This window comes from Aspergillus tanneri, assembly GCF_003426965.1.
Source record: "Aspergillus tanneri strain NIH1004 chromosome Unknown AapTan_2_pilon_pilon_pilon, whole genome shotgun sequence".
Lineage (NCBI taxonomy): Eukaryota > Fungi > Ascomycota > Eurotiomycetes > Eurotiales > Aspergillaceae > Aspergillus > Aspergillus tanneri.
In genome coordinates, this window is record NW_022984629.1 from 4,852,562 (window position 1) to 4,873,336 (window position 20,775).

At 44.4% G+C, this 20,775-nt stretch overlaps 3 protein-coding genes across 3 annotated transcripts; 2 read left to right on the top strand and 1 right to left on the bottom strand.

The window, feature by feature from the left end:
* Positions 1–5,175: 5,175 nt before the first annotated feature.
* Positions 5,176–5,610, top strand: ATNIH1004_001541 (uncharacterized protein; the record flags this gene model as incomplete). Its single annotated transcript, XM_033566240.1, has 1 exon — positions 5,176–5,610. One exon carries the CDS (start codon positions 5,176–5,178, stop codon positions 5,608–5,610), a length of 435 nt encoding a protein of 144 aa, XP_033431997.1.
* Positions 5,611–10,175: 4,565 nt separating this feature from the next.
* ATNIH1004_001542 (uncharacterized protein) lies at positions 10,176–10,646 on the bottom strand (the record flags this gene model as incomplete). The annotated part of the gene is made up of 1 exon (XM_033566241.1): positions 10,176–10,646. The coding sequence occupies one exon, from the start codon at positions 10,644–10,646 to the stop codon at positions 10,176–10,178; it is 471 nt and encodes a 156-aa protein (XP_033431998.1).
* Positions 10,647–12,803: 2,157 nt separating this feature from the next.
* On the top strand, positions 12,804–13,321 carry ATNIH1004_001543 (uncharacterized protein; the record flags this gene model as incomplete). The annotated part of the gene is made up of 2 exons (XM_033566242.1): positions 12,804–13,060; positions 13,123–13,321. The coding sequence occupies 2 exons, from the start codon at positions 12,804–12,806 to the stop codon at positions 13,319–13,321; spliced, it is 456 nt and encodes a 151-aa protein (XP_033431999.1).
* Positions 13,322–20,775: the final 7,454 nt, after the last annotated feature.

The following is a 20,775-nucleotide window of genomic DNA, read 5'->3' on the forward strand; positions in this document are numbered from 1 at the left end:
CGGAAGTTATAAAGATTGCCTACGTGCAAAGCTGTCTTAGCGGTCGCGCCGCAGAGCATGCCGCTCCCCGATTCCGTGAAGATTCTGGCTCTTAATACAAGACTGCTGACGAGATTTTTGAGCATCTAAAAAGTGTTTTCCACGACCCGAACCGCAAACAAAATGCTCGTCGACAGCTACATAACCTTCGAATAAAGCCTTCCCAGAAATACCATGACTTTCTAGCCGAGTTTTTACGACTGGCAGGAGAGTCTCAGCTTCACCAGGAGGATCACAAAGAGGAGCTTTTTAAGAAGGTTACCAAGAACCTAAAAAACCTAACCACCCGGGATTTTTACACTGCTATATCTTTTGATAAATACTCCACTGCATGTGCCCAGGCCTACTATACTATTTAGGTTAACAACAAGGCTAGACGCAAAGACGGGAAGTCTTTAACTAATCCCGGAAATTCTACGAGTACTGATGCTACCAACCCTAAGCCCATGGTAAAGGACACAACCAGTGCTTCGCGTGGTGGAATAACTCAGGAGGCTTGAATCCAGTTAATAAAGGAAGGTAGATGCTTTAACTGCAAGCAGCCTAGCCACGTAGCGCGGGACTGCCCCTTTAAGAAAATACCTGAACTGAAGGAAGTACACGTCGAGACTCTCCTGGAGGGTGTCACCAAAGAAACCCAGGAATTGAAAAAAGAAAACCCCTAGGCCAAGCCTCCTTCCTAGGGGAGATCTTAGCATCTGCAAGCAACGGACTAGACTTAACCCAATTACTTGGCGGAGACAGCTTTACTGTGCCTAGTTTAGTTGGTGAGAATGGATTTGTTTTTCAGACTTTATCTCTTGCAGATACTGGAGCGAATGGTTATATATTTATTACTCCCTCCCTTGCATACGATCTTGCCGACGATAGACCTACATTTACTCCTTACCAACCTCTTCCCAGTAAAAGGATTTAATGAGAGCCAGGGATACCTTTAACAATCTAATCTACTTAAATTTGCAGGTCGAGGCCGCCGATTCCTGCGAGAACCAATGTTAATTACCGAGCTCGACAGCACGATCTATATAGGTAAAATGTTTAAAGAAAATATCTGGCTTGACGTGCGAAATCAGCGCCTAATATGCTGAGAACCCCCGTTGCAAGAGACCGTGGCGGCTAAAAACGTGGTACATCTCCCAAGACAGATCCTTAAAAGACCAGGTCCAGTAGCTATTAAGTATCAGAAGGATGCTGATCGACACGACCATTTAATAGCCCAGAAGAACTGGAAGAACCCCCAGAATGGGCAGCGCTCTAGGACACGCCCAAGTACCGCAAGGGAAGAACAAGTCCGGAATCTTTAAAAAATAGCTCGAGCTCTTAGTGTGAATAAACTGGAGCCCCAGATAAAGGTACCACCAAAGCCCACGCCTAAATTAGTAGATCAACAGCCTCTGGTGTTAGTTAATATCGCCATGATTAGAGCCTCTGCCTTTAAGAGATATATAGGAAAGAAAGACACCGAGGTCTTTATTACAAGTCTTTATAAGATAGACATGGTTCTTGAAGACCGAAAGGAATCCCTAAAGGAACTGGAGATTAAGGACATTAAGGCTCAGCTCCCCGCGGACTATTAAAAGTACGCGGATATCTTTTCCAAGCGCGTATTAGATACTTTACCCCCGTCCAGAGGTTTAAAGGACCACCGAATTGAGTTAACAGAACCTTTAAATCTCGGTCACTCGCCCTTGTACAAGATGTCTACAGAGCACTTAGAAGCCGCCAAGGCCTATATTATAGAGAATCTTAATAAGGGATTTATTACACCGAGTAACGCCCCATTTGCCTCGCCGATCTTAATAGCTAAAAAACCTGGAGGAGGATTGCGTTTCTGTGTTAATTACCGGAAGTTAAATACAATTACAAAGAAGAATCACTACCCACTACCCCTAATTAACAAGGTCCTAGACTGTCTAAGCCGTGCGAAGATCTTCACCAAGCTTGATATCCAACAGGGATTCCACCGAATTCTAATACATCCTGATTCTGAAGAACTGACCACTTTTCGGACCCGGTACAGCCTATTTAAGTATAAGGTAATGCCATTTGGCTTAACAAACAGGCCGGCGTCTTTTCAAGAATTAATAAATAATCTTTTTATGGATTTCCTTGACAATTTCTTAACTATTTTCGTGGATAACCTTCTTATCTATAGTTAAGACGAGCTGGAGCATGTCAGGCATGTGCAAAAAGTACTTTAGTAGTTATAAAAGACCAGCCTCCAGGCTGCGATTTATAAATACGAGTTTCACACGAAGCGTACGCAATACCTCGGTTTTATTATCACACCGAATGGTATTGAAGTCGACCCTGAGAAAACTAAGGTGATCCGAGAATGGGCCACACCTAGTACTGTTCAAGGTGTGCAGTTATTTTTAGGTTTTTATAACTTCTATTAACACTTTATTAAGGACTACAGTCGCGTAGCAAAGCCTTTGTTTAATCTTACTCGTAAGGACATGTTGTTTCGATAGACAGCTATATATTAAAAAGCACTTAATTAGCTTAAGCAAGCACTTACCTCTGCTCTAATATTAGTTTACTACTAACCAGACTGTCCAACCTGTTTAGAAACTGACGCCTCTAATGGAGTGGTAGCTGGAGTTCTTTCTCAAGAAGTTAAGGGTATATGGCACCCGGTTGCATATTTTTTAAAGATAATATCTACCGCAGAAGTAAATTACGAAATCCATAATAAAAAGCTACTGGCTATTATACAATCCCTAGAGGAGTGGCACGCCGAACTGGAAGAACTTCAACGAGAAAACCAATTTAGCATTATTACTAACCATCAAGCTTTGGAGTACTTTATAACCACTAAGAAGCTTAATACACGGCAGGCTCGATGGGCAAAATTCCTATCACAATTCTACTTTCTAATTTAATATCGACCTGGCAAGGAGAACACTCTGGCTGATACTCTTACTCAAAGGAGCTATCCAAGCCCGATATCCAGGGACCATCGCCACCAGATACTACTTAAGCCAGAATATCTTAAAAAGGGGGTGGCCCTGTTAGAAAACACAGCACCACTACTGGCTCCATAGATTCAGATCTCCACGTAGTGGATCGAGTACTCCGCGCAAACCGTGAATCTTCCAGCCTGGAAAAAGATAGAGCAGTCGCCCGAGACGACAAACAAGAAGACTGGTCTATATAAGACGGACTACTTTTCTTTAGAGGGCGCTTGGTAGTGCCTGATATCGGAGACCTCTAAGCCCGCCTACTTAATAAAATTCATCGTCAACCCTTAACTGCACACCCTGGACGAGCGAAGACCTTGGCTCTGGTAAAAGCTCGCTACTACTGGGAAACGTGGAGCCGTGACGTGAAGTAATATCTAGATAATTGCATAATATGCAAACACAAGAATATTAGTTATAATCTGCCCCCTGGTCTTCTCCAGCCCCTACTAATCCCGGACAGGCTGTGGCAGTATATTTCGATGGACTTCCGCTCATTCCCCAAGGACTGCCATGGATATAATCACGTACTTGTGGTAGTGGACCGTCTAACTAAACAACCCGTTTCAATCCCGTGCTTAAAAAATATTAATGCCAAGGAAACAGCACGGCTTTTCCTATGTTATATCTACCCATGGGGAGGGCCTCCAGACACGATTGTATCCGATCAAGGTCCTTAGTTTATCTCTGAATTCTGGGACGAATTTTGCAAGATCTTAGGTGCTAAACAAAAACTCTCTACAGCAAATCACCCGCAGACAAATGGTTAGACAGAGATTGTTAATTAATATCTTGCGCAACGCCTGATTCCTTTTATTAATTATTTTTAAGATAACTGGTCAGAACTTCTCCTATTAATAGACTTTGCTGCCGCTGCTCTGCCTCACGAATCAACTGGCGTGTCCCCCTTCTTCGCAGAGCAAGGATATAAGCCCCGGACCTTATTTAACTGGACCAGCGCCGCCGCACCACAGAGACTCTTAGTTAGCCGCCAGGAAGCGCAAGACCTCGCCCATCGCATGGAGGAGATTTAGAAATAGGTAAGACAAAACATCGCACAGTCTTAAAAAACCTAAAAAAGACATGCAGATCGGCACCGACGTGAAGTAAACTTTAGCGTGGGAGATATAGTAATAGTATTAAAACAGGACTGGCGCCAACGGAATCCATATGGACAACCTAGTCAGAAACTGGCAAATCAGTAGGCAGGACCATTTAAAATTATTAAAAAAATAGGTAACTCTTTCAAGATTAACTTACCCCCGGGTATTAAGGTACATCCGGTGTTCGCCCCTGAGAAACTACGGCGTGCTATGTCAACGGAACCCTTATCTGCCAATACAGATCCCAGCCCCCAATCGAAGTTAACAGAATCTCGAGTATGAAGTAGACAATTCTATATCACACATATGGGGAAAGCTATACTATCTGTAAATGATGGCCATGACAGGATCCGAAGTGGTATCCAGCCTCTAATCTTAAAAACGCTCTAAAAGTTGCGCGCCTACCACACCAATATCCTGAACGCTACGTCCACCTAAACGCCTGGATGATGGTTGGAAGCCGCCCGAAATAACATTTAACCTGATCATCCCGATGATAATTACGCGGTCAGTAACCACAAGTTCCTGGCACAGTTGCTGGGGACAGCCAACGCCTTGAGGAGGGGGTAATGTCAGGACCTAGGTCGAACCCTGCCTGAGGCACCAAGTCTGCTTTATTCACTGTTAATCCCACAATGTAGAGAATTCCCACATTTCCTGTACAATAGAATTCTTTCTTCCTTCCTTCTCTACGTTTGATGTTTCGTTAGATCGCCACCTTAGATAGAATCTATCCATTTTACCAAGGTGTACAGGATCATCACACTATCCTGTAGAAAGTACGCAGACATAGCATTCCCCATACCATGCCTCGGGCCCTGCTCAATTAACCATGTTAGCCATTTTGGAATGGAGCTGCGAGGCCTTATGATTAAGCTGACCGGAGGGAGAATTTGACTGTACGAAGGCCAAAGCAGGACGATCCTAGCGTCGTTTGATCATAGATGGGCACAATAGTCATGTTAATCATGCCGATCGGAATTGGATTCTGGTCGCCGTGTTCCCATCGCATTCAACCCGTCACCTCGAACTGGTTGGTGATGGCCCATTTTCACCATTAGCGACATATTATGCGCAAGAACTCGATAGCTGGCTGGCCAAGAACTAAGGGAATTCCCGGTAATCAAAACGACACTTCTAGAAAATATTTCAGAAGTCTTGACAGTGCGCATTCACGCCTGAAAACGTCATGGCACGGTGGCAAGCGACTGGTTTGCACGCACCCGTTTGACCCGAAGAGAGTCAGAAGCGGAATTTACTCGCGAAAATCCTCCACACCACCTCAATCACCCCAAGTCTTACCTGTAAAGTCTCCAGGATCGTTACGCTCCATAAGACGGATTGTCCGCCAATTTCAAAAGCACGCCGATGCCAATTTCTCCAAAATTTTAGCGTTTACCCAGCACTCTGAAAAGACGTGTACCCGCTGTGAGAACTTGGAGCGCGAAAACAGCGGCCTAATTGACTCGTTCCAGGAGCAAAAGAAACGGCGCAAGCGAGGTTAGTCTCTGGGCTTGTATAGAGCTTAAGAGCACGGTGGCCGGCCGGCTTTCTTCAGCCTTGCCAAAGTCACAGCAGTGTGGCAGCTAGTGGCGGACACGGAGCAGGCCGATTTGCAACCCAAGTTGCAACCAACTATCGCTAGTGCAAAAAGGCCCACCAGTCGCTAAAACAGCGAGTCTCAGAAGGCTGAACGAGCGGCAGCCCGAGCGGCTCAGCCCGCCCAAAAACTGGAAGAGGCAAGGAAAGCCCAAGAAGAGAGGATAGTTCGAAAGGCCGAACACTAGGCTACCAGCAACGCTATTAAAGAACAAGCCAAAAAGGTTAATGATACCCAACTTTGGAGCAAAAAACCACATTGTGAGGATGAGCCTGGGAAGGGTCCCCAAAGCGAGTTCGGACAGCTGTCGCTCAACAACACACAAAAGTCGCACGAGGAAAATAATCATCCCCAAATCTAAAACAGCAAGTAAAGCGGGATCAGTTGCTTCTTTTGAAAAATCTTTGTCTGTCGTTCGACTATGGTCTAAAATGCAATGGACACCAGCTTGCACAGCCATTGCGATCCCGGCCGCACCACAAAGCCACCAGCTCCAATTTTGTAAGTCAAAATACAGTAGAAATTATTTGTACTGTACCTAATTATGTGCATCATATTAATGTTTAGTTTAATTCAGGTTAATATTGACCAGGTTGGCTTCATTTGAAATTGGCAGGTGGGCAAAGTGATATTATTGCACTGGTCCCATTACAGTCAGTACCTTCGGCCTGAGGCTTTAATGTCGATGTCACGCCGACCGCTTACGGCTTCCTCGGATTTACACCAGAGCTCTCATAATATAGTGCACTGTCTTCCCTGTCTTTCATCCGTGATTGCTCCAGTGCCTGTCTTTTTTCCATTCCTTTGCAGTGGGGCAAATCCCAGCCACCACCATTCCCCTCCTTTTTTATTTTTATTTTTGTTTTTTGTTTTTGGACGGGTATTCTTTGAAGCCCTTCATGGCCTACGATTAGCTCAAACACATGTGATCAGTTGTTACTTCCCAGTCTTTTAAATCGTATGTGCCCTTGAGGAAGTGGAGAATTCAGTTGACATGCAAGAGGTATTTTGTATCATTTAATATTCCATGTTGGATAAACAATGAGCGCAGAGCCTTGGTCAGGCAGTGAAATCGTCATTGCTCTTTATTTTTCCTCCAGATATATTAGCCCTCTAACACTGTCCTGGTTACTATCACGTCGGGGTTACAAACGTACGCCTTCGGCTATTGAACGCAAGGTTAGAATATTGTCCGTGGTGTTCCTTCACTTCGTCTTTCCCGGGGAAATTGGGATGTGGATGCTGTAGATCGGTGGATTGACGACTATCTGCAAGATCATGAGGCTGTTAATCGCCTAATTGCTTTCACTTTACAAGATGCAGAAGTCGTGGCACAGGTTGGTGTCCCTTTAAGCAAAACATTTACTTTCGGTTAGTGACTATTTGCTTTAAACTACCAGTGCCAGTCCGTTGACCAAACTGTGGGGGCAATTGACGATCTCAAATTTCGCTGGCTGAAGCTTCAAAATTTTCCTCCTCCGGTTCAAAGGCTGAAGCAGGAATCAGACAGCCCTATTATCAAGACGGAATGAACAACTTCAGCGGACAGCTCCATTCGGCGGGACTTTTCTAGTATATTCAGCCCCAACACTAGGTGAATTCAAGGAGGCCTGACGTAACCCTGCTATTGTTAGTTTGACCTGCACTTCACTAGATCCTAATATCCTAGCGCGTTGTGAATCTTGTGATATAGCCTACTGTAGATACAACATAGCAATTTGTGTTAAAGGGCCGATGCCCCGCCTTAGATATTGGAAATTATGGAGATAATACTATCTGACGTAGATGCTACAGGGACCTCAATAAATGAAGTTCGAGAGCCTAAAGGCAGTAAACTAAGATTGGACAAAAATATGTTTTTTCGCCTATCAACTCCATGATGTCTCCATTGCATTATAAGCTTTTGACCCCGTTCCTTGTCACGTCCAAGATTTCCAACGTTGGCCTGGTGATAAAAGGCACTGTCAATCAATTTTGAGTGGAATACTCCCCACACAGCATGGGCATAGTGCCTGTTTGTATCTTACTAATATTAGTCACCTAATTGGCTATAGAAAGAGAGATCACTGGAATCGGAATTTATTTTCACTCCTAATGTACGTCATTATGGACTTGTGACGGCACAACACATTGTATGTTACTATAAGTGTTCGCCATGTTCGCCAGGAACGCGCTCCTGGGGGGCAGCTTTCCATAGGTGTCGAATACGCACATTCGAGCTAAGATAATGCAAGTTGTACATAAGAAAGGCATGGAGCATGTTCTGTTCCTGTTTGAGCTGCCTTTTTAACCAGAAACACCGAACATTCAGCGACATCGGAAGACCGGCACTAGAGGTAAACTAAGAAGGCGACTAGGCGTAATATAGACCAGAGCCGAGCGGGGGTGGAAGAGCCATTACAGGCTTGCGTACCTGAATTTCGTTAAATAGGAGATAACGGGGGATGATTGGCCGTAAAAAGATGAATGAACAAATATGCTCAAAGCTCACATGTGCCTCTTGCCCTGCTATCCCCGTCATTTTCTCCACCCCCTCTAGATAACAGGAAGTTCCCGAGCTGGTCCGGACAGCAAGCCTGCGCCGTAAGTGGAATAATAGCACTCTAGAACCTGACCAATAAGTGTCTAAGATAGGCTGAGATTATCGAAGACTAGTAAGGTCTCTTACTCTCTAACTGTGTGATATAAACAAATCACATATTTGGCCTCCGGTACGAACAAGGGTACGTGGGTCAACCAAGAAAGTATATTATTTGCCGATTCTATAGAGAAGTGGGGGCGCTTAAGCGATATGCTTGAGCAGCTGGACTCATATTCACTCCCCGATCAAGGGTGGTTGCGGAAGACTTAGAAAAAATAGGAGATTAGTACAAAAATTATCTTTGTTCGTTCGCTGATCCTGAACTTTAATGTATGCCACAAGACCAATAGAGTGTGGTGGCAACTCATTTCTCATCGCGTGGCGGCACGAACCGTTTGACGCGCTAATTCGGGGAAGTTCAATTTGGATCCGAACCTAGTAAATGTGCTGGGCCTGAGTTGTGTAAGGCTAAACGCTAAGCGATATAACAAGATCTAGCTGCAGCGACGCACCTGCAAATTGACTGCGCCGCTTGATTCCAACTCCTCTCACCCAGTCATGTTCTAACGTGTGTATCGCGGACCACTTGCGCCCGGAATGATGAATGTCAAAGATCCGGATCACATTATGGAAAGCTGTTTTATGAGTGGTGCGTCGTCCCGATAACCCTGGCTTTCTGCGCAAACAGGGAGCCACAGAGAAACCTGCGCGTGTGGATTGAGATGTCTTCCCATCTCTTATCTCTTAGCCAGCTAAATACAGCTCAAGCTGAGCTGCCAGAACGCTGACCAAATACAATGAGCATCCAAGCGATAATCCATCGAAGCTCTCCTCCACAGTCTAGCCAATCTACATCCGATGAGAGCGGAGATCCCCACAATCAAGGGCCCTGGCATTCAATCATTGAGGAGATGGCTGACTACACCGAGAATGATCAGACTTATCATGGGTCTCATGCGGAAAAGTGCGTTACCAAACAATGAGATATACGGAGCAGGGTCAGCTATTGGAAATGGTCGGAACCCAAGGACGGAACAAACGATTGGGGTATGAGTACTGCACCACTTTTATTGTTCGCCCATACTGTAACAGATTGTCGGATTTAGAATGCAATCTCACTGAAATGGAGCAACTCGGTAAGTCAATCGCTGTTTTACTGTAGCCTTTTTATCCCTTCATTGTTTCAGGGTTGTGAGGCAGGGGGAATAGCGTCCCTGGGAATTAAATGGGGAGAAGAAGCGGGACAATCAAAATTATGCTTAATAGGCAACTTTCGGCATATGCTAAGGCCTTGTAACAAGTCGTTTCACGATGCCTAAGTAAGGGAGTGGACAGCCTAAGCAAAGACCTTATCGGAACTCTGAGAGAGCGAACATTAGAGCACGCCTCATCCATAGGGTCTTGCAATCCTACCCGATCGCAGAAGAGAAACGCTCGAAAAACTTGCAGTAAAATACCGCTTTAAATAGGAGGCCGCTTCCTCTACTAACCTCTATACATTTAGGATATCACACTAATATTAGGGAGGCGCCCCGTGTCGACTTACACAGTATGAAAGATAAGGTACAGGACTGTTCTAGGTGCTCTAACACATACTGTCTGCATCAACACCAGCGTTAAATAGGCAAGGCGGCTCATGAGCTCCAAGGGACCGTATGAGGCATATAATCAAATCAGAAAATAAATCTCTCGAGCTAAGAATCGAACCTGCACCGTCAAGAAACCAAGCTGTTGCCTCAATCTAGGTCTCCACACTATTTGCGCGGATGCTTGTCGCCTGGGCTATCACGCGTAATACGCTATGCTTATCTTGGTATAGCGTACTGGCTGCATCAGCATTGATGGGTAGATAGAAATATGCCTGCACCTTTACCACAGAACAGTGTCTATTATATCATGTTAATAGTCCAGCTATTGCAGATGTAGCTGACTACAGGAAAGATATCAGGGATCTTATGGATATATTGGCCCTTCCTTGCGGAACTGGCGAGCGATTGCCGAATAGCGCGAAGAGAGACTGGAGCCTTTACGTATCTCCTGATGCAGTTTGCCCCGGGGGGGGAAATATCACTCTGGCTGCTGATCAGGGACAATACTTTATCTGGATTGAGCGGATGGAGCCTAGTGGCTCGCCAACTAGCCTCGATATTTGTGGTGGTAAATGTGATCCCGCACATCTCGACAGAGTAGCCAAAGTTCCGTTTCGTAATATGAATTAACCCCTGACCAGTCGCCATTCGCTGGTCGTAACCTTGGGCATAGTAGGTGTAGATGGCAGGAAATAGCCCAATATCCAGTGGTTGAGGCGATGAGTGGAGTGTGGTGGCAACACCGCGTCGAGAATTCGAATCCGGCGGCATTGTCAATAAATTTAAGATTAATGTGACTACTACGACCGTCTAAAATTAAGAGCCGGTAGCCTCGTCCAGCCTTCTGCTTAGATACTGGTCAAATACACTCTGAAGCCAGTATGAACCTAGTGCGTCGCAACTCCAGTCATTTTCGGTGCTCGCAAAAAAGGCTACTTCGCTCGAATAGTTAAAATCTTCAAGCCAGAACTCCTGCAGGCCATTTTACTCCCCTTTGTAGATAAGGGCTGGCGGGAGGAGGGAGTAATCGGCATAAATCGCAGGGATTAGGACGGTGAACTCCCGGTTCCGATTGTTAGGAGCGCTCAGAAGCATGATAGCCAGATCCTTAGCTAAGATGTTTAGTCAGGTGCGAAGTGTTTATATTCGCACCCGCGGGCCTGAACTCTTGAAAGCCAGCGATTAGTTCTGCAATATACGTGGTCCTATCTTCTCTCCCATATAGACACTCCCTTTCGCACCATAGCGCCCCACTCAGCTCGTTACCAGCCCCACACATAACACCGATCCCTTTGTCGTCAAATTTATAAATATTTGAGGGGTGGATGTCATATTTTTCGATCTTGTCGCGGAGATAGTCGAATCCCGTCAGCAAAAGATAACTCAACCACGTTTGTTCACGTATTGTAGCTAGAAGCCACGATAAAACAAGCAATAAAAAGCAATACTACTAAACTGAAGGAGTGCTGAAATACCTGCTATTATCAGCCGTCTTCCGCGGATAGGATAGTCTATGGTCCGCAAATATAAACTGGAAAATCGGTTGTGGTGTCGCTTCCGGAAGCAGCACACCCACTTGATACCAAGTGTGGTTCATGCGATTTCCTCAGCGATGTCCTTCAAAATTTGAGGGGTTGGTGAGATACCACAATCAGTAAGCTTAATAACGTGCTCAATTAGAACCTCCTCCTGGACGCTGGTGAGTTTCTAACGCCACGTATAGTTCGCATCCTGGATTGAGGCGGTTTTGATTGGAAGCGACCCTATAATGTGGATTTCTCGATATTATATTTTCTCGCAATTTCAGCATATTTAGAGTGTTCCTGAAATTGTAATTCTCAAATCGCTTGCAATACCAGCGTTCTGGTCCAGTTCATGCTTTGTTGACGTCGACCTGAATGGGTCTAAATTACTGATTATTCAGCATCAGCTCTGTCCGACTTTGTTCCTTTGTTTGACCATTTTTATTCAGTTCTCCCAGATAGATTCAGATAGTCAGAGACCTTCTTTCAATATGGACGGATCCTTATATAGATCAGTGATACTAGCTCATACGCGTATTCAGCCGGCCGACAGTTGAAAAGGCGCGTTGAAAGACAGTAATTGTTACATTACGCGTTGTGTTACATGACCCCGTGATCTACGTTTAGCGGCTTGGCGCCTCTCAGTGTTCATCCACTTCTGATAAGGGCCATCTGACGTGACTTCGATGAGGAGACCTGTGTGCTATAGTACCATCTTGTCCCTTATTAGAAGGCTACATATGTAGTTATTAACTAGCTCGCTACATTATCAGAGTGACAACCTCAACTTACTCTACTCATTTGGAGCGAAACCAAACTTCTGCTGTGCAAAAAAAGAAAAGAAATGGCGGAAATATCTCACAATCTCAATCATAGGCTCCGGCCAACTTGGGGTAAACCAAAGTTCTCCTACACCGTTTGCCTGATTACCAAAATGCTTCAGAACTAACGCTGCCTCGGTTCACAAAATAGGATCAAACACATCTGGACGTGCATTCCAGTCCCAGAATTGGCGTTCCGGACCTGCTGAGGTCCCATGTCACGAAACTCCGCCTCACAACTCTCGTCCGAGAAATGGATGCTCTACCGATAAGGAGCATAAGTCGGCGCAGGGCGACAATAATCGGCAACCTGCACAGAATGCTTCTCTAGCAATTACTGAGGGAAGGCGTATATATGTTGGCAACTTGCCATATAAGGCCAAGGAAAAGGACGTTAAGGCCTTTTTCACTGAAGCAGAATATAATATGTGCGGTTTCGCCAAGAGACCTACTAACAGAGCAATTTACTTATCACTAATATTTCGTTTAGTACGTCAATAGATATCTCCATTGACCCTTTCACTGGGCGGAATCCGTCATACTGCTTCGTGGAGTTGGAAACAAAAGAGAGCGCTGATATAGCAATGCAGTATCTCGATGGACGCGATCTACTTGGTCGGCCCGCCAAGATCAAGCCATGTGTTCCCAAGAAAAACCGTGACGGCAACTTGATGACGCCTTCTGGCTTTGTGTTCGACCGGTGGGAGAGGGATGATGCGTCCGATCATTTTAAGGGCTATTCGGAGGCAGGCCGTCGTTTGCGGGTCAGTGGATTGCCAAAGCCAGGTACTCAAGTTTTCATGAATGAGAAAATTCGTGGATTCTTTAAGGACTTTAGCATGTGGGTTTCGCTGTTCATGATTCTCCCTTGATTGTGCTAATCTTGCGCTCCTAAACGGACAGTGAAGCGATAAGCAAGACGATTTCTCCTCATTATTCAGGACGATCCGCGCGAAACCATCCTCACTACCTCTATGTCGATTTCGCTAGCTCCCAGGAAGCTGAAGCCGCCTTGAGCGCTTTGGATGGTGTTGTAGGCCCATGGGGAACTGTATTGAGGCTGTCCAAGGCTAAAGGAGACTCCCAAAAATTTAATGAATAGGAGGCTTCTATTAAGGGAAAATAATCCTGGCTCTCTAAGGTTGATCCTCGGGGAAGGGCTCCTACGAAGGAAGGTTCCAAAATTATCCAAGCCTTTGCCTTGCAAAGCTGCCCCACCTATCAAAATTCTTCGACAAGTTTTTAAATACCAGCATCTCCATTGTTTCTGTTGCTATTACTACTGCGGGGGCAAAACAAAGTAGGTGCCCGCAGAAATACGATGCATTCCATTCTTTGACAAAGTTGTTTCAGGCACGAAGTGAGCCTGGTAGAGAGTGTGATGTACTGGAGGTAGTGCTCAGTTCCGGAAGCACAATAGAACTCACGAGAGCGAGAGGTTAAAACGGAATACCAATGAAAAGGACAATTCAATACAGCCTTAACTACTGGCAACGTCAGTATGCGGATGCAGACAAAGACATCGACAAAATTTTTTCCCTTACTGTAACGGCATGATGGTTGTTATCCAGGCACAAATCCACCATGTAACTGAATGACTGGGAGGTCCTGGGACCGTTACGTGAGGTTCGCAAGTGAGGGGATCCTGAGCAAGAGTTGAGTTGGACCGAGGAGACAATAAGTGAGGCCATCTCCTGGGAGCGATAAGCGGGCAAAAGATTGGTTTGGGAAATGATTGGGGAAGATAGCTTAAACAATTGGACAAACTCTTATCCCCAGGCGAGAACATCAAACTCGCACACCATAGCGGTGGAGAGGATTTACAGGGCCATTAGCTTAAGACAATAATTGGGAAGCATCTAGATCCTGCCTCGGCGTCGAACTTTTTACCGAGGACTTTCTTCCTCGCCAGAAGTACACTGATGTACTCATTATAATCAGATACACATTGTGCTTTGAATACTTTACCTGTTGTTTCCGAGAATACTCAATAGGAGAAAGTCATTCGATAAACGGCAGTCGACTTCTACTGTTCTATTGCACCGGATCAAAAAATCTATCAATGTGACTATCTACAATGCCTTTTGGATGACTTTACTTTTACTTTGAGTCGTAGCTTCTCAGCGGCTTTAATACTCATGAGGGCCGACCAAAAGAAACCAGGCTCTGTCTCCGTGAACTGCACATACAGCTGTCTAATCTCCCCCGTAGACTGATGCCCGCTTCGAGGCTGGAGCATTATTGCTTTAAGCGATTTCCTGAGCTCGAGGCGATCTTTGCTATCATGCTCAAGCTTCAGTGGAAGTAGGAGAGGAATCATAGTCGACCCCAAAAAAAAAATACTATAACGATAAAATCATTTGCTCAGCAAAGAACAACTACTGTAATCGATGCCATTAAACCGAATTAAAAAGTAAATAACTCGATCCCCAGGACCATCAGCATACTCTTTATACTACACCGTACAATCTTGCCTGGAAGGTTGAGAAAACGGACGCAGGGTGGTTAAAAGAGGGGATATTTATGGAGGTATACTCTCTCCCCTAGTGGAGAAGATATAGAAGTCGTAGAGAATGAGGACAAAGTCAAATTCCTGATGGAGTCGGTTCCCCGAATATGGCCGAACCCAGTGAGCACACGGTCACAGTACAAGGGGAAATCCTACAGGAGCCGCTTACAGAACATGAGAGCAGTCATAAGGACCAAATGGATAACCGCCCACGGAGAGATTGGTGTCCCAGCACTAGTATGGAGACGCCTATGGTCGCATCTTGGAAAGCACACTACCTATGTCTTTACAAAGTCATTGGAACTGAACTATTACCCCAAGTAGTTGTTCAAACTCTTTGATTGTTTAAGCTCATTCTAGCCACGAGATCATAGTGAGAAGAAAGCGGAAAGTAAACGCCTAACAATTTAAATAGACGAAGCCAAAACTCAATGTCGACTGCTAAAATTCGCATCTTACTTTCCAGCTGCTTCTCCTAATTGCTTCGTCTTGTCGGAGCATCGAGTGTACTGTAGGGCAGCTCGTTTCCAAGGTACATAATGTGTTCGAGTAAATGGTTGTCTGGAACCAGCAAAATGCCCCTGAATGACAAGCGGTAGGCGACGATTTGAGCAACTATTTTATAAGGGCCGAGTAGCTGCTATTGCAGACTAAAGTAGGAAAGACTGTTTCCGCAATCCAAGCATGTCTTTCTCGTAAGACCCATCTTAACGGGCGTCAAGGAGTAACAGAGATACAACCATCAACTCAAGGATCACACTGTCTGTCTGAATGGTACAAAACCGTCGCAAGTTGTAGACAAAAGAACCGGGCCGCGTCTGAACTTATCTCGCAAAGAAGTTAAGCAGGATACAAAAACCCGTACTGCCTATTAAGATGCAATCTCTCCATATTTTGTATGTCAGGACAAAACTAACGTTGCGGGATGGTCTTACGGCCTATTACACGACTGACATATCTCGGTCTCCAAAAGGCTCGATTACATATGAAACTGACAACAAAAGCTCTTCGAACCAGTTACCACAGTACTAAGCCCATGAATGGAGAGCATTGTGTACTACTATCCTGTGGCCATGATACCCAGCTTGCGCTTCAATGCAATTGAATTTGCAGAGAAACACGATCATTCGCATTCATCATCGAAACGCACTCGGTGGAAATTTAAACGCGCATGGGTTATAACACACCGAGACGCTAGATTCCCTTGGAGCCTACTCTGAATTGCCTTCAGAAACCTTTGGCCCAAAGAGTATTCAAAACAAAGAACACTATTATTAAAGTCTGAAACGTTTACGATATCGTACAATGAGTCAGGGCGTGTCAGGATAAAGTCCGGCAAAAACTCGTAAGTATACATAGGAACCTGCTTTCGAGTACACTTGTGACATGAACAGCTGTTTCAAAGCCTTGTATTTGAAAGAATATACAGGGAAACCTAACATACAGGGGAAAACCTATATCAAGGCTAGACTATTTAACCTGAACTAACCGTCTCTCAATGAGCGCAAAACATGGTTTCTTTTTTCTTTTTTTCAGGGCATTATTGATCGTTGCCTTAATCTCCCGCTCTGATTTGAGTCACTAGAAGCGCAGTACATTACTTTAGAATGTCAGCACTTACTTTCAGCTCACGTTTGCCCACGTCAATCCTGTGTTCGAGCAGCACTGTTAATCCGTCCAGAGGTTGTCACTTACATCCTGTTCACGTTCACCCAAGTAAATACCGTGATCGTGTACAGTCAACATTGTTCAACGCTGAGGGAAACCAGCGAAATACGCCTGCCAGGATTTTCGAGTTCCAAATTGTTCCTTATTGGAGAGGGTGCCCGGTAGATCTTTTGGAAGTATGTATCGACACTAGCCATCCTGGTGGTACAAATGCCGTACGTATGATATGCTTTTGGGGAGGTTTTTCGGTTGGAACCCCGATCGGCGACGCCGGGTCGACTCTGTTATATCAAAAAAGAGTTTTGGAAGAAAGGCCGATGAAAGGTTGCGGTTATGGTGGAGGAACACATGGACGGTGAATTTGGAGGTGGAATCAGGATTATCCATCTTGATCACAAATTGAATGCCCGCGGGGTTTTGGGAACGGCAAGGCGCGATGGGAATCAAAAGAAAGAACAACAGACAAAAGAGAAATTGGCTGAAGTTTTTACAGAGGATTTGTCAGACTTGAAGCGATGTGGGGGATGGCCAGCGCATTTGTATCATTACTTTGTATAGTTTCTTTTGCAAGGGAACAGCAGAAGGGGGCAGCGAAAACGAAGTTGTCAACATAAGACTTACAGCGATAACGGTGACCCCATTCGTTCCTTATATTAGTTATTTTGTAATGAAGCAGATTATTATAGAGAACACATCACTTAGACAATTATAAAAATTGTATCGCTTGTTCAGTCGTGACAGATGTATACGAATTATGTGTCAAGTCAACAGGAGTATCCTCTCGTCTGCAAGTTTTGCAAAAATTGGCGTCTTTTTAGCGCATACAACTCAGGTTAACGTCATAATTAAGCTCTCTAACAGAAGGAGAAGAAAAAGAAAAAAACACAGGCCTGAAGGCGAGGCTCAAAGTTTGCCCACACACACTCTCTCTCACTCTCTCTGTGAAAGAAGACGCTCTGATGTTGACAGGTTACTAAACCGCTGACATGACTTTGTAGTTGGTTGCAATCTTGTCCCTTAGTCTCTCAATGTCAATTAGAGAATCCTCTATTATCTTTATGCATACTGTAAATTAAAGCATAATATTGATGGAGAATACAAAACATGTCGAGGTCATGCTAAGAGGCGATACAGTAAAACCCCTATATAAGCAGCACCCGATTTAAGCAAAACTCCGGTATAAGCAAATGAACACGGTGTCTAATTTGATTTTCCATATTAATATGCTTAACCCCCCGATACCAAGATCTTTGCTTAGTTTTTCGCCTTTTCCTATATAAGTTTGCCTATATCGAAGTCTCAAAATTGCTTATTAAGACATTACACTTTGCTTTAAAAATAGTCGAGGACGCGTCGTGCTATTTCAAATAGCCATAAGGCAGCCCTACGCGCTCAGCATTATTTAAAGCCTTATCTTTCTCTGGTACCTCTTTCTAGGTGGTTTGAAGAGACATATAAACAGCCAATTGACCGCTCCCCTATTAGCCGAATCCTCTCCTCTCGATTTGCCTTCCTTGACGACATTCAAGCGCATCAAAACGAAGATAAACGACGCCTTACAGAATCCTGGCCGGGGTTAGAAAAGGCACTCTACAACTGGATACGGAGGGCTGAGGGACAAATAACAATATCCCAGGAGATTGTTTGGCAAAAGGCAAGGGATTTCTGGCCGGAGGTCTATCCAGAAAGAGAGATGCCGCAGTTTAGCAACGGCTGGCTCCGACGCTTTCAATCACGCAGAAATATTAAGTGGAGGAGTCAGCATGGTGAAGCTGGAAGCGTATCTGAAGATGCAGCTACTAAAATGGTTATAATCCGTCACGCTCTTAGTATATATGCGCCTCAGGATATCTTTAACTGCGATGAGTCAGGTCTATACTGGAGGATAATCCCTGACCGGAGTTTATCTACCTTGCTTCCTGGCCGCAAGAAAGAAAAGCTCGAATAACTGCGCATTTCTGTTGTAATTCAGACGCTTCAGAACTCCTTCCTATCTGGTTTATTGGGACAGCTAAACGACCTAGAGCCTTTACTGCAGCTGGTATTAATATTGAGAATCTTAACTGCACTTGGCGCTCTAATAAGAAGGCATGGATGACGGGTGATATCTTTAAAGAATGGCTGCTTGGTTTGATAGAAGATGCATGGCCGAAAAGTTGCTCTTTTAATGGACAATTTTTCTGCACACGAAGCTGCATATGAAGAACTATACCCCAGCTAAAAAACACTGGTTATATGGCTTCCATCCTGCTCAACGTCACGGTATCAGCCACTTGATCAAGGGATTATACGCACATGGAAGGCATATTGGAAAAAACGTGGGTTTTATATATGATGGCTGAGTACGACCGTGGTTTTGATCCGCTATCTACTATGACAATCTTACAAGCAATTCGATGGGCAATTTCTGCCTGGGAATTTGATCTGCCTAGAGATACAGTCAGAAACTGTTTTCAAAGGGCCCTTTCAATTGAATATGTCAATGAGCTTAATGATGAGCAACTTATTGATGATATAAAGCAAGGACTTCAACGTCTAAAACTCTCGAATAGTATCCAGGACATTATGGATATTAATCAGTTTTTGAATCCCACAGAGGAGCAGGTTGATGATAGTCTTATAAATATTGACTCTGCAGTTCTGTCTGAAATTGCACCGGCTCCAGCTTCAGATAGTGATGAGGAGGAAGATCTACAGTCTCTACCAATAATTACACCTACAGAGGCATTAGAAGGCTTATATAAACTACGCCTCTATCAGGAACAGCAGGTTGATGGAGATAAGGCCCTTATTCGGCTTCTTACACACCAAGAAAGGCTCCTTCTAGAGAGAAGAACTCAAGCTCAGCGTCAGACCGTTATCCGGCCATTCTTTGCCTGACCACCCACCTCCCCTTATTAAGCTGCGGGGCCCCTTGGTTGCCAAAAACATGCAGAATATAGCTTATATCTTATAGAATGATCATAATAATGTAAAGCACGCAAGCTCAGAGGAAGAACATGGTCAATTTCATTGATTAGTGTAAGGTTGAAGATGGAAGGTGGACGAGGTCAAATGCTCGAAGTATGAACGAACGAAGTAGGGTGACCGCTGAGAACCACTTACGCAGTTCCAACCCGTATGAGCGTGCAACAAATAATTAATATACGCGTTCTTCAATTCAGTATTGTGCAGTAGATTTATATAGAGCAATATAAATATACATATATATATATTACCTTGTTCTGTATAAGCAAAAATCCGGTATCAGCAAACTTTCAGACGGTCTGGATTCTTTGTTTATATAGGGGTTTTACTGTATATGCACATTAAGTCACTAACTGTATATGTACTAGTATTTTTCTTAGTGCTTGGGAAAGCTATCTTGAAGTTTCCAAGGTGGGCAGGGTAATTGTGCAAGTCACAGTAATGGAAGCTATTGTAAGGAAGTAATATTGTGAGTGTAGACGAGGTATACACTAATTGCAAAACCGCCGCAAGAGTCTTATACTCTCCGATTGTATTTCAAAACCTAATGCCAAGGCGAACTAAATCATATTAGGAATATTTAAGGAAAAGCTATTTTCCGGAAGTATAGCATGCATTGTACTAAACTGTTAGATAACAGTAAATTACGGTAGTTGTGTATGGTGCTTGCATTGGGAAACCATGGCATAACGTTCTGTTTTTACAATAATAATAATAACTCTTAAATTAACCCGCCTGATTTATAGACTTAAAACTCTATTATATACCCCCACCCCTGGCGACTTCGGCCCTGAACATATGCCATCTGTATTTTGCCTATCTCCTAAGCATGTATTTGATGAACCTTATACCCCCTTGTATTAATCCCAGCCCGACCAGCCCGGCTTCTTCCAGATGTCACGGGCTAGTAGCCGGTTCAACCTATATAATAGATTTGGACTAAAAGAACTCGCTGAAGAGCTTCTATCTGCGGTCGCGGCGGCCGAACAGGTAAATGTGTGTGCGAGGTAACCGAGATCACGTGATCGGGAGAGTTCTACACGACCTCGCGAGTGCCTGGTATACGGGCTCGAGCACTTTGCGGGTCCTGCCCGCTACACCAGAAGCCTGAAGAAAGAAATCCGGGACCACATAGAGAACAGCCATATATTCATTATACGATTGAGTGGAAGGTAACTCTAAATAAGCGCTATAACGGCACTAACGTTGATTGGAAACCTATAGAAAAGCAGCTTTTGATGTGGGGAAATCTGTTTTATCTTAGGAAGAAGCTTAGACTTTATATATCCATAAATTATATTAAGGACACAGACCCCCCTCTTTCACGGAAGGGCGATAAGAGAGGAAAATCATTAGTGACTAAGAGAATGCTCACAGAACAAGATGTTTAGGTTAATACTAAGTATATTTCT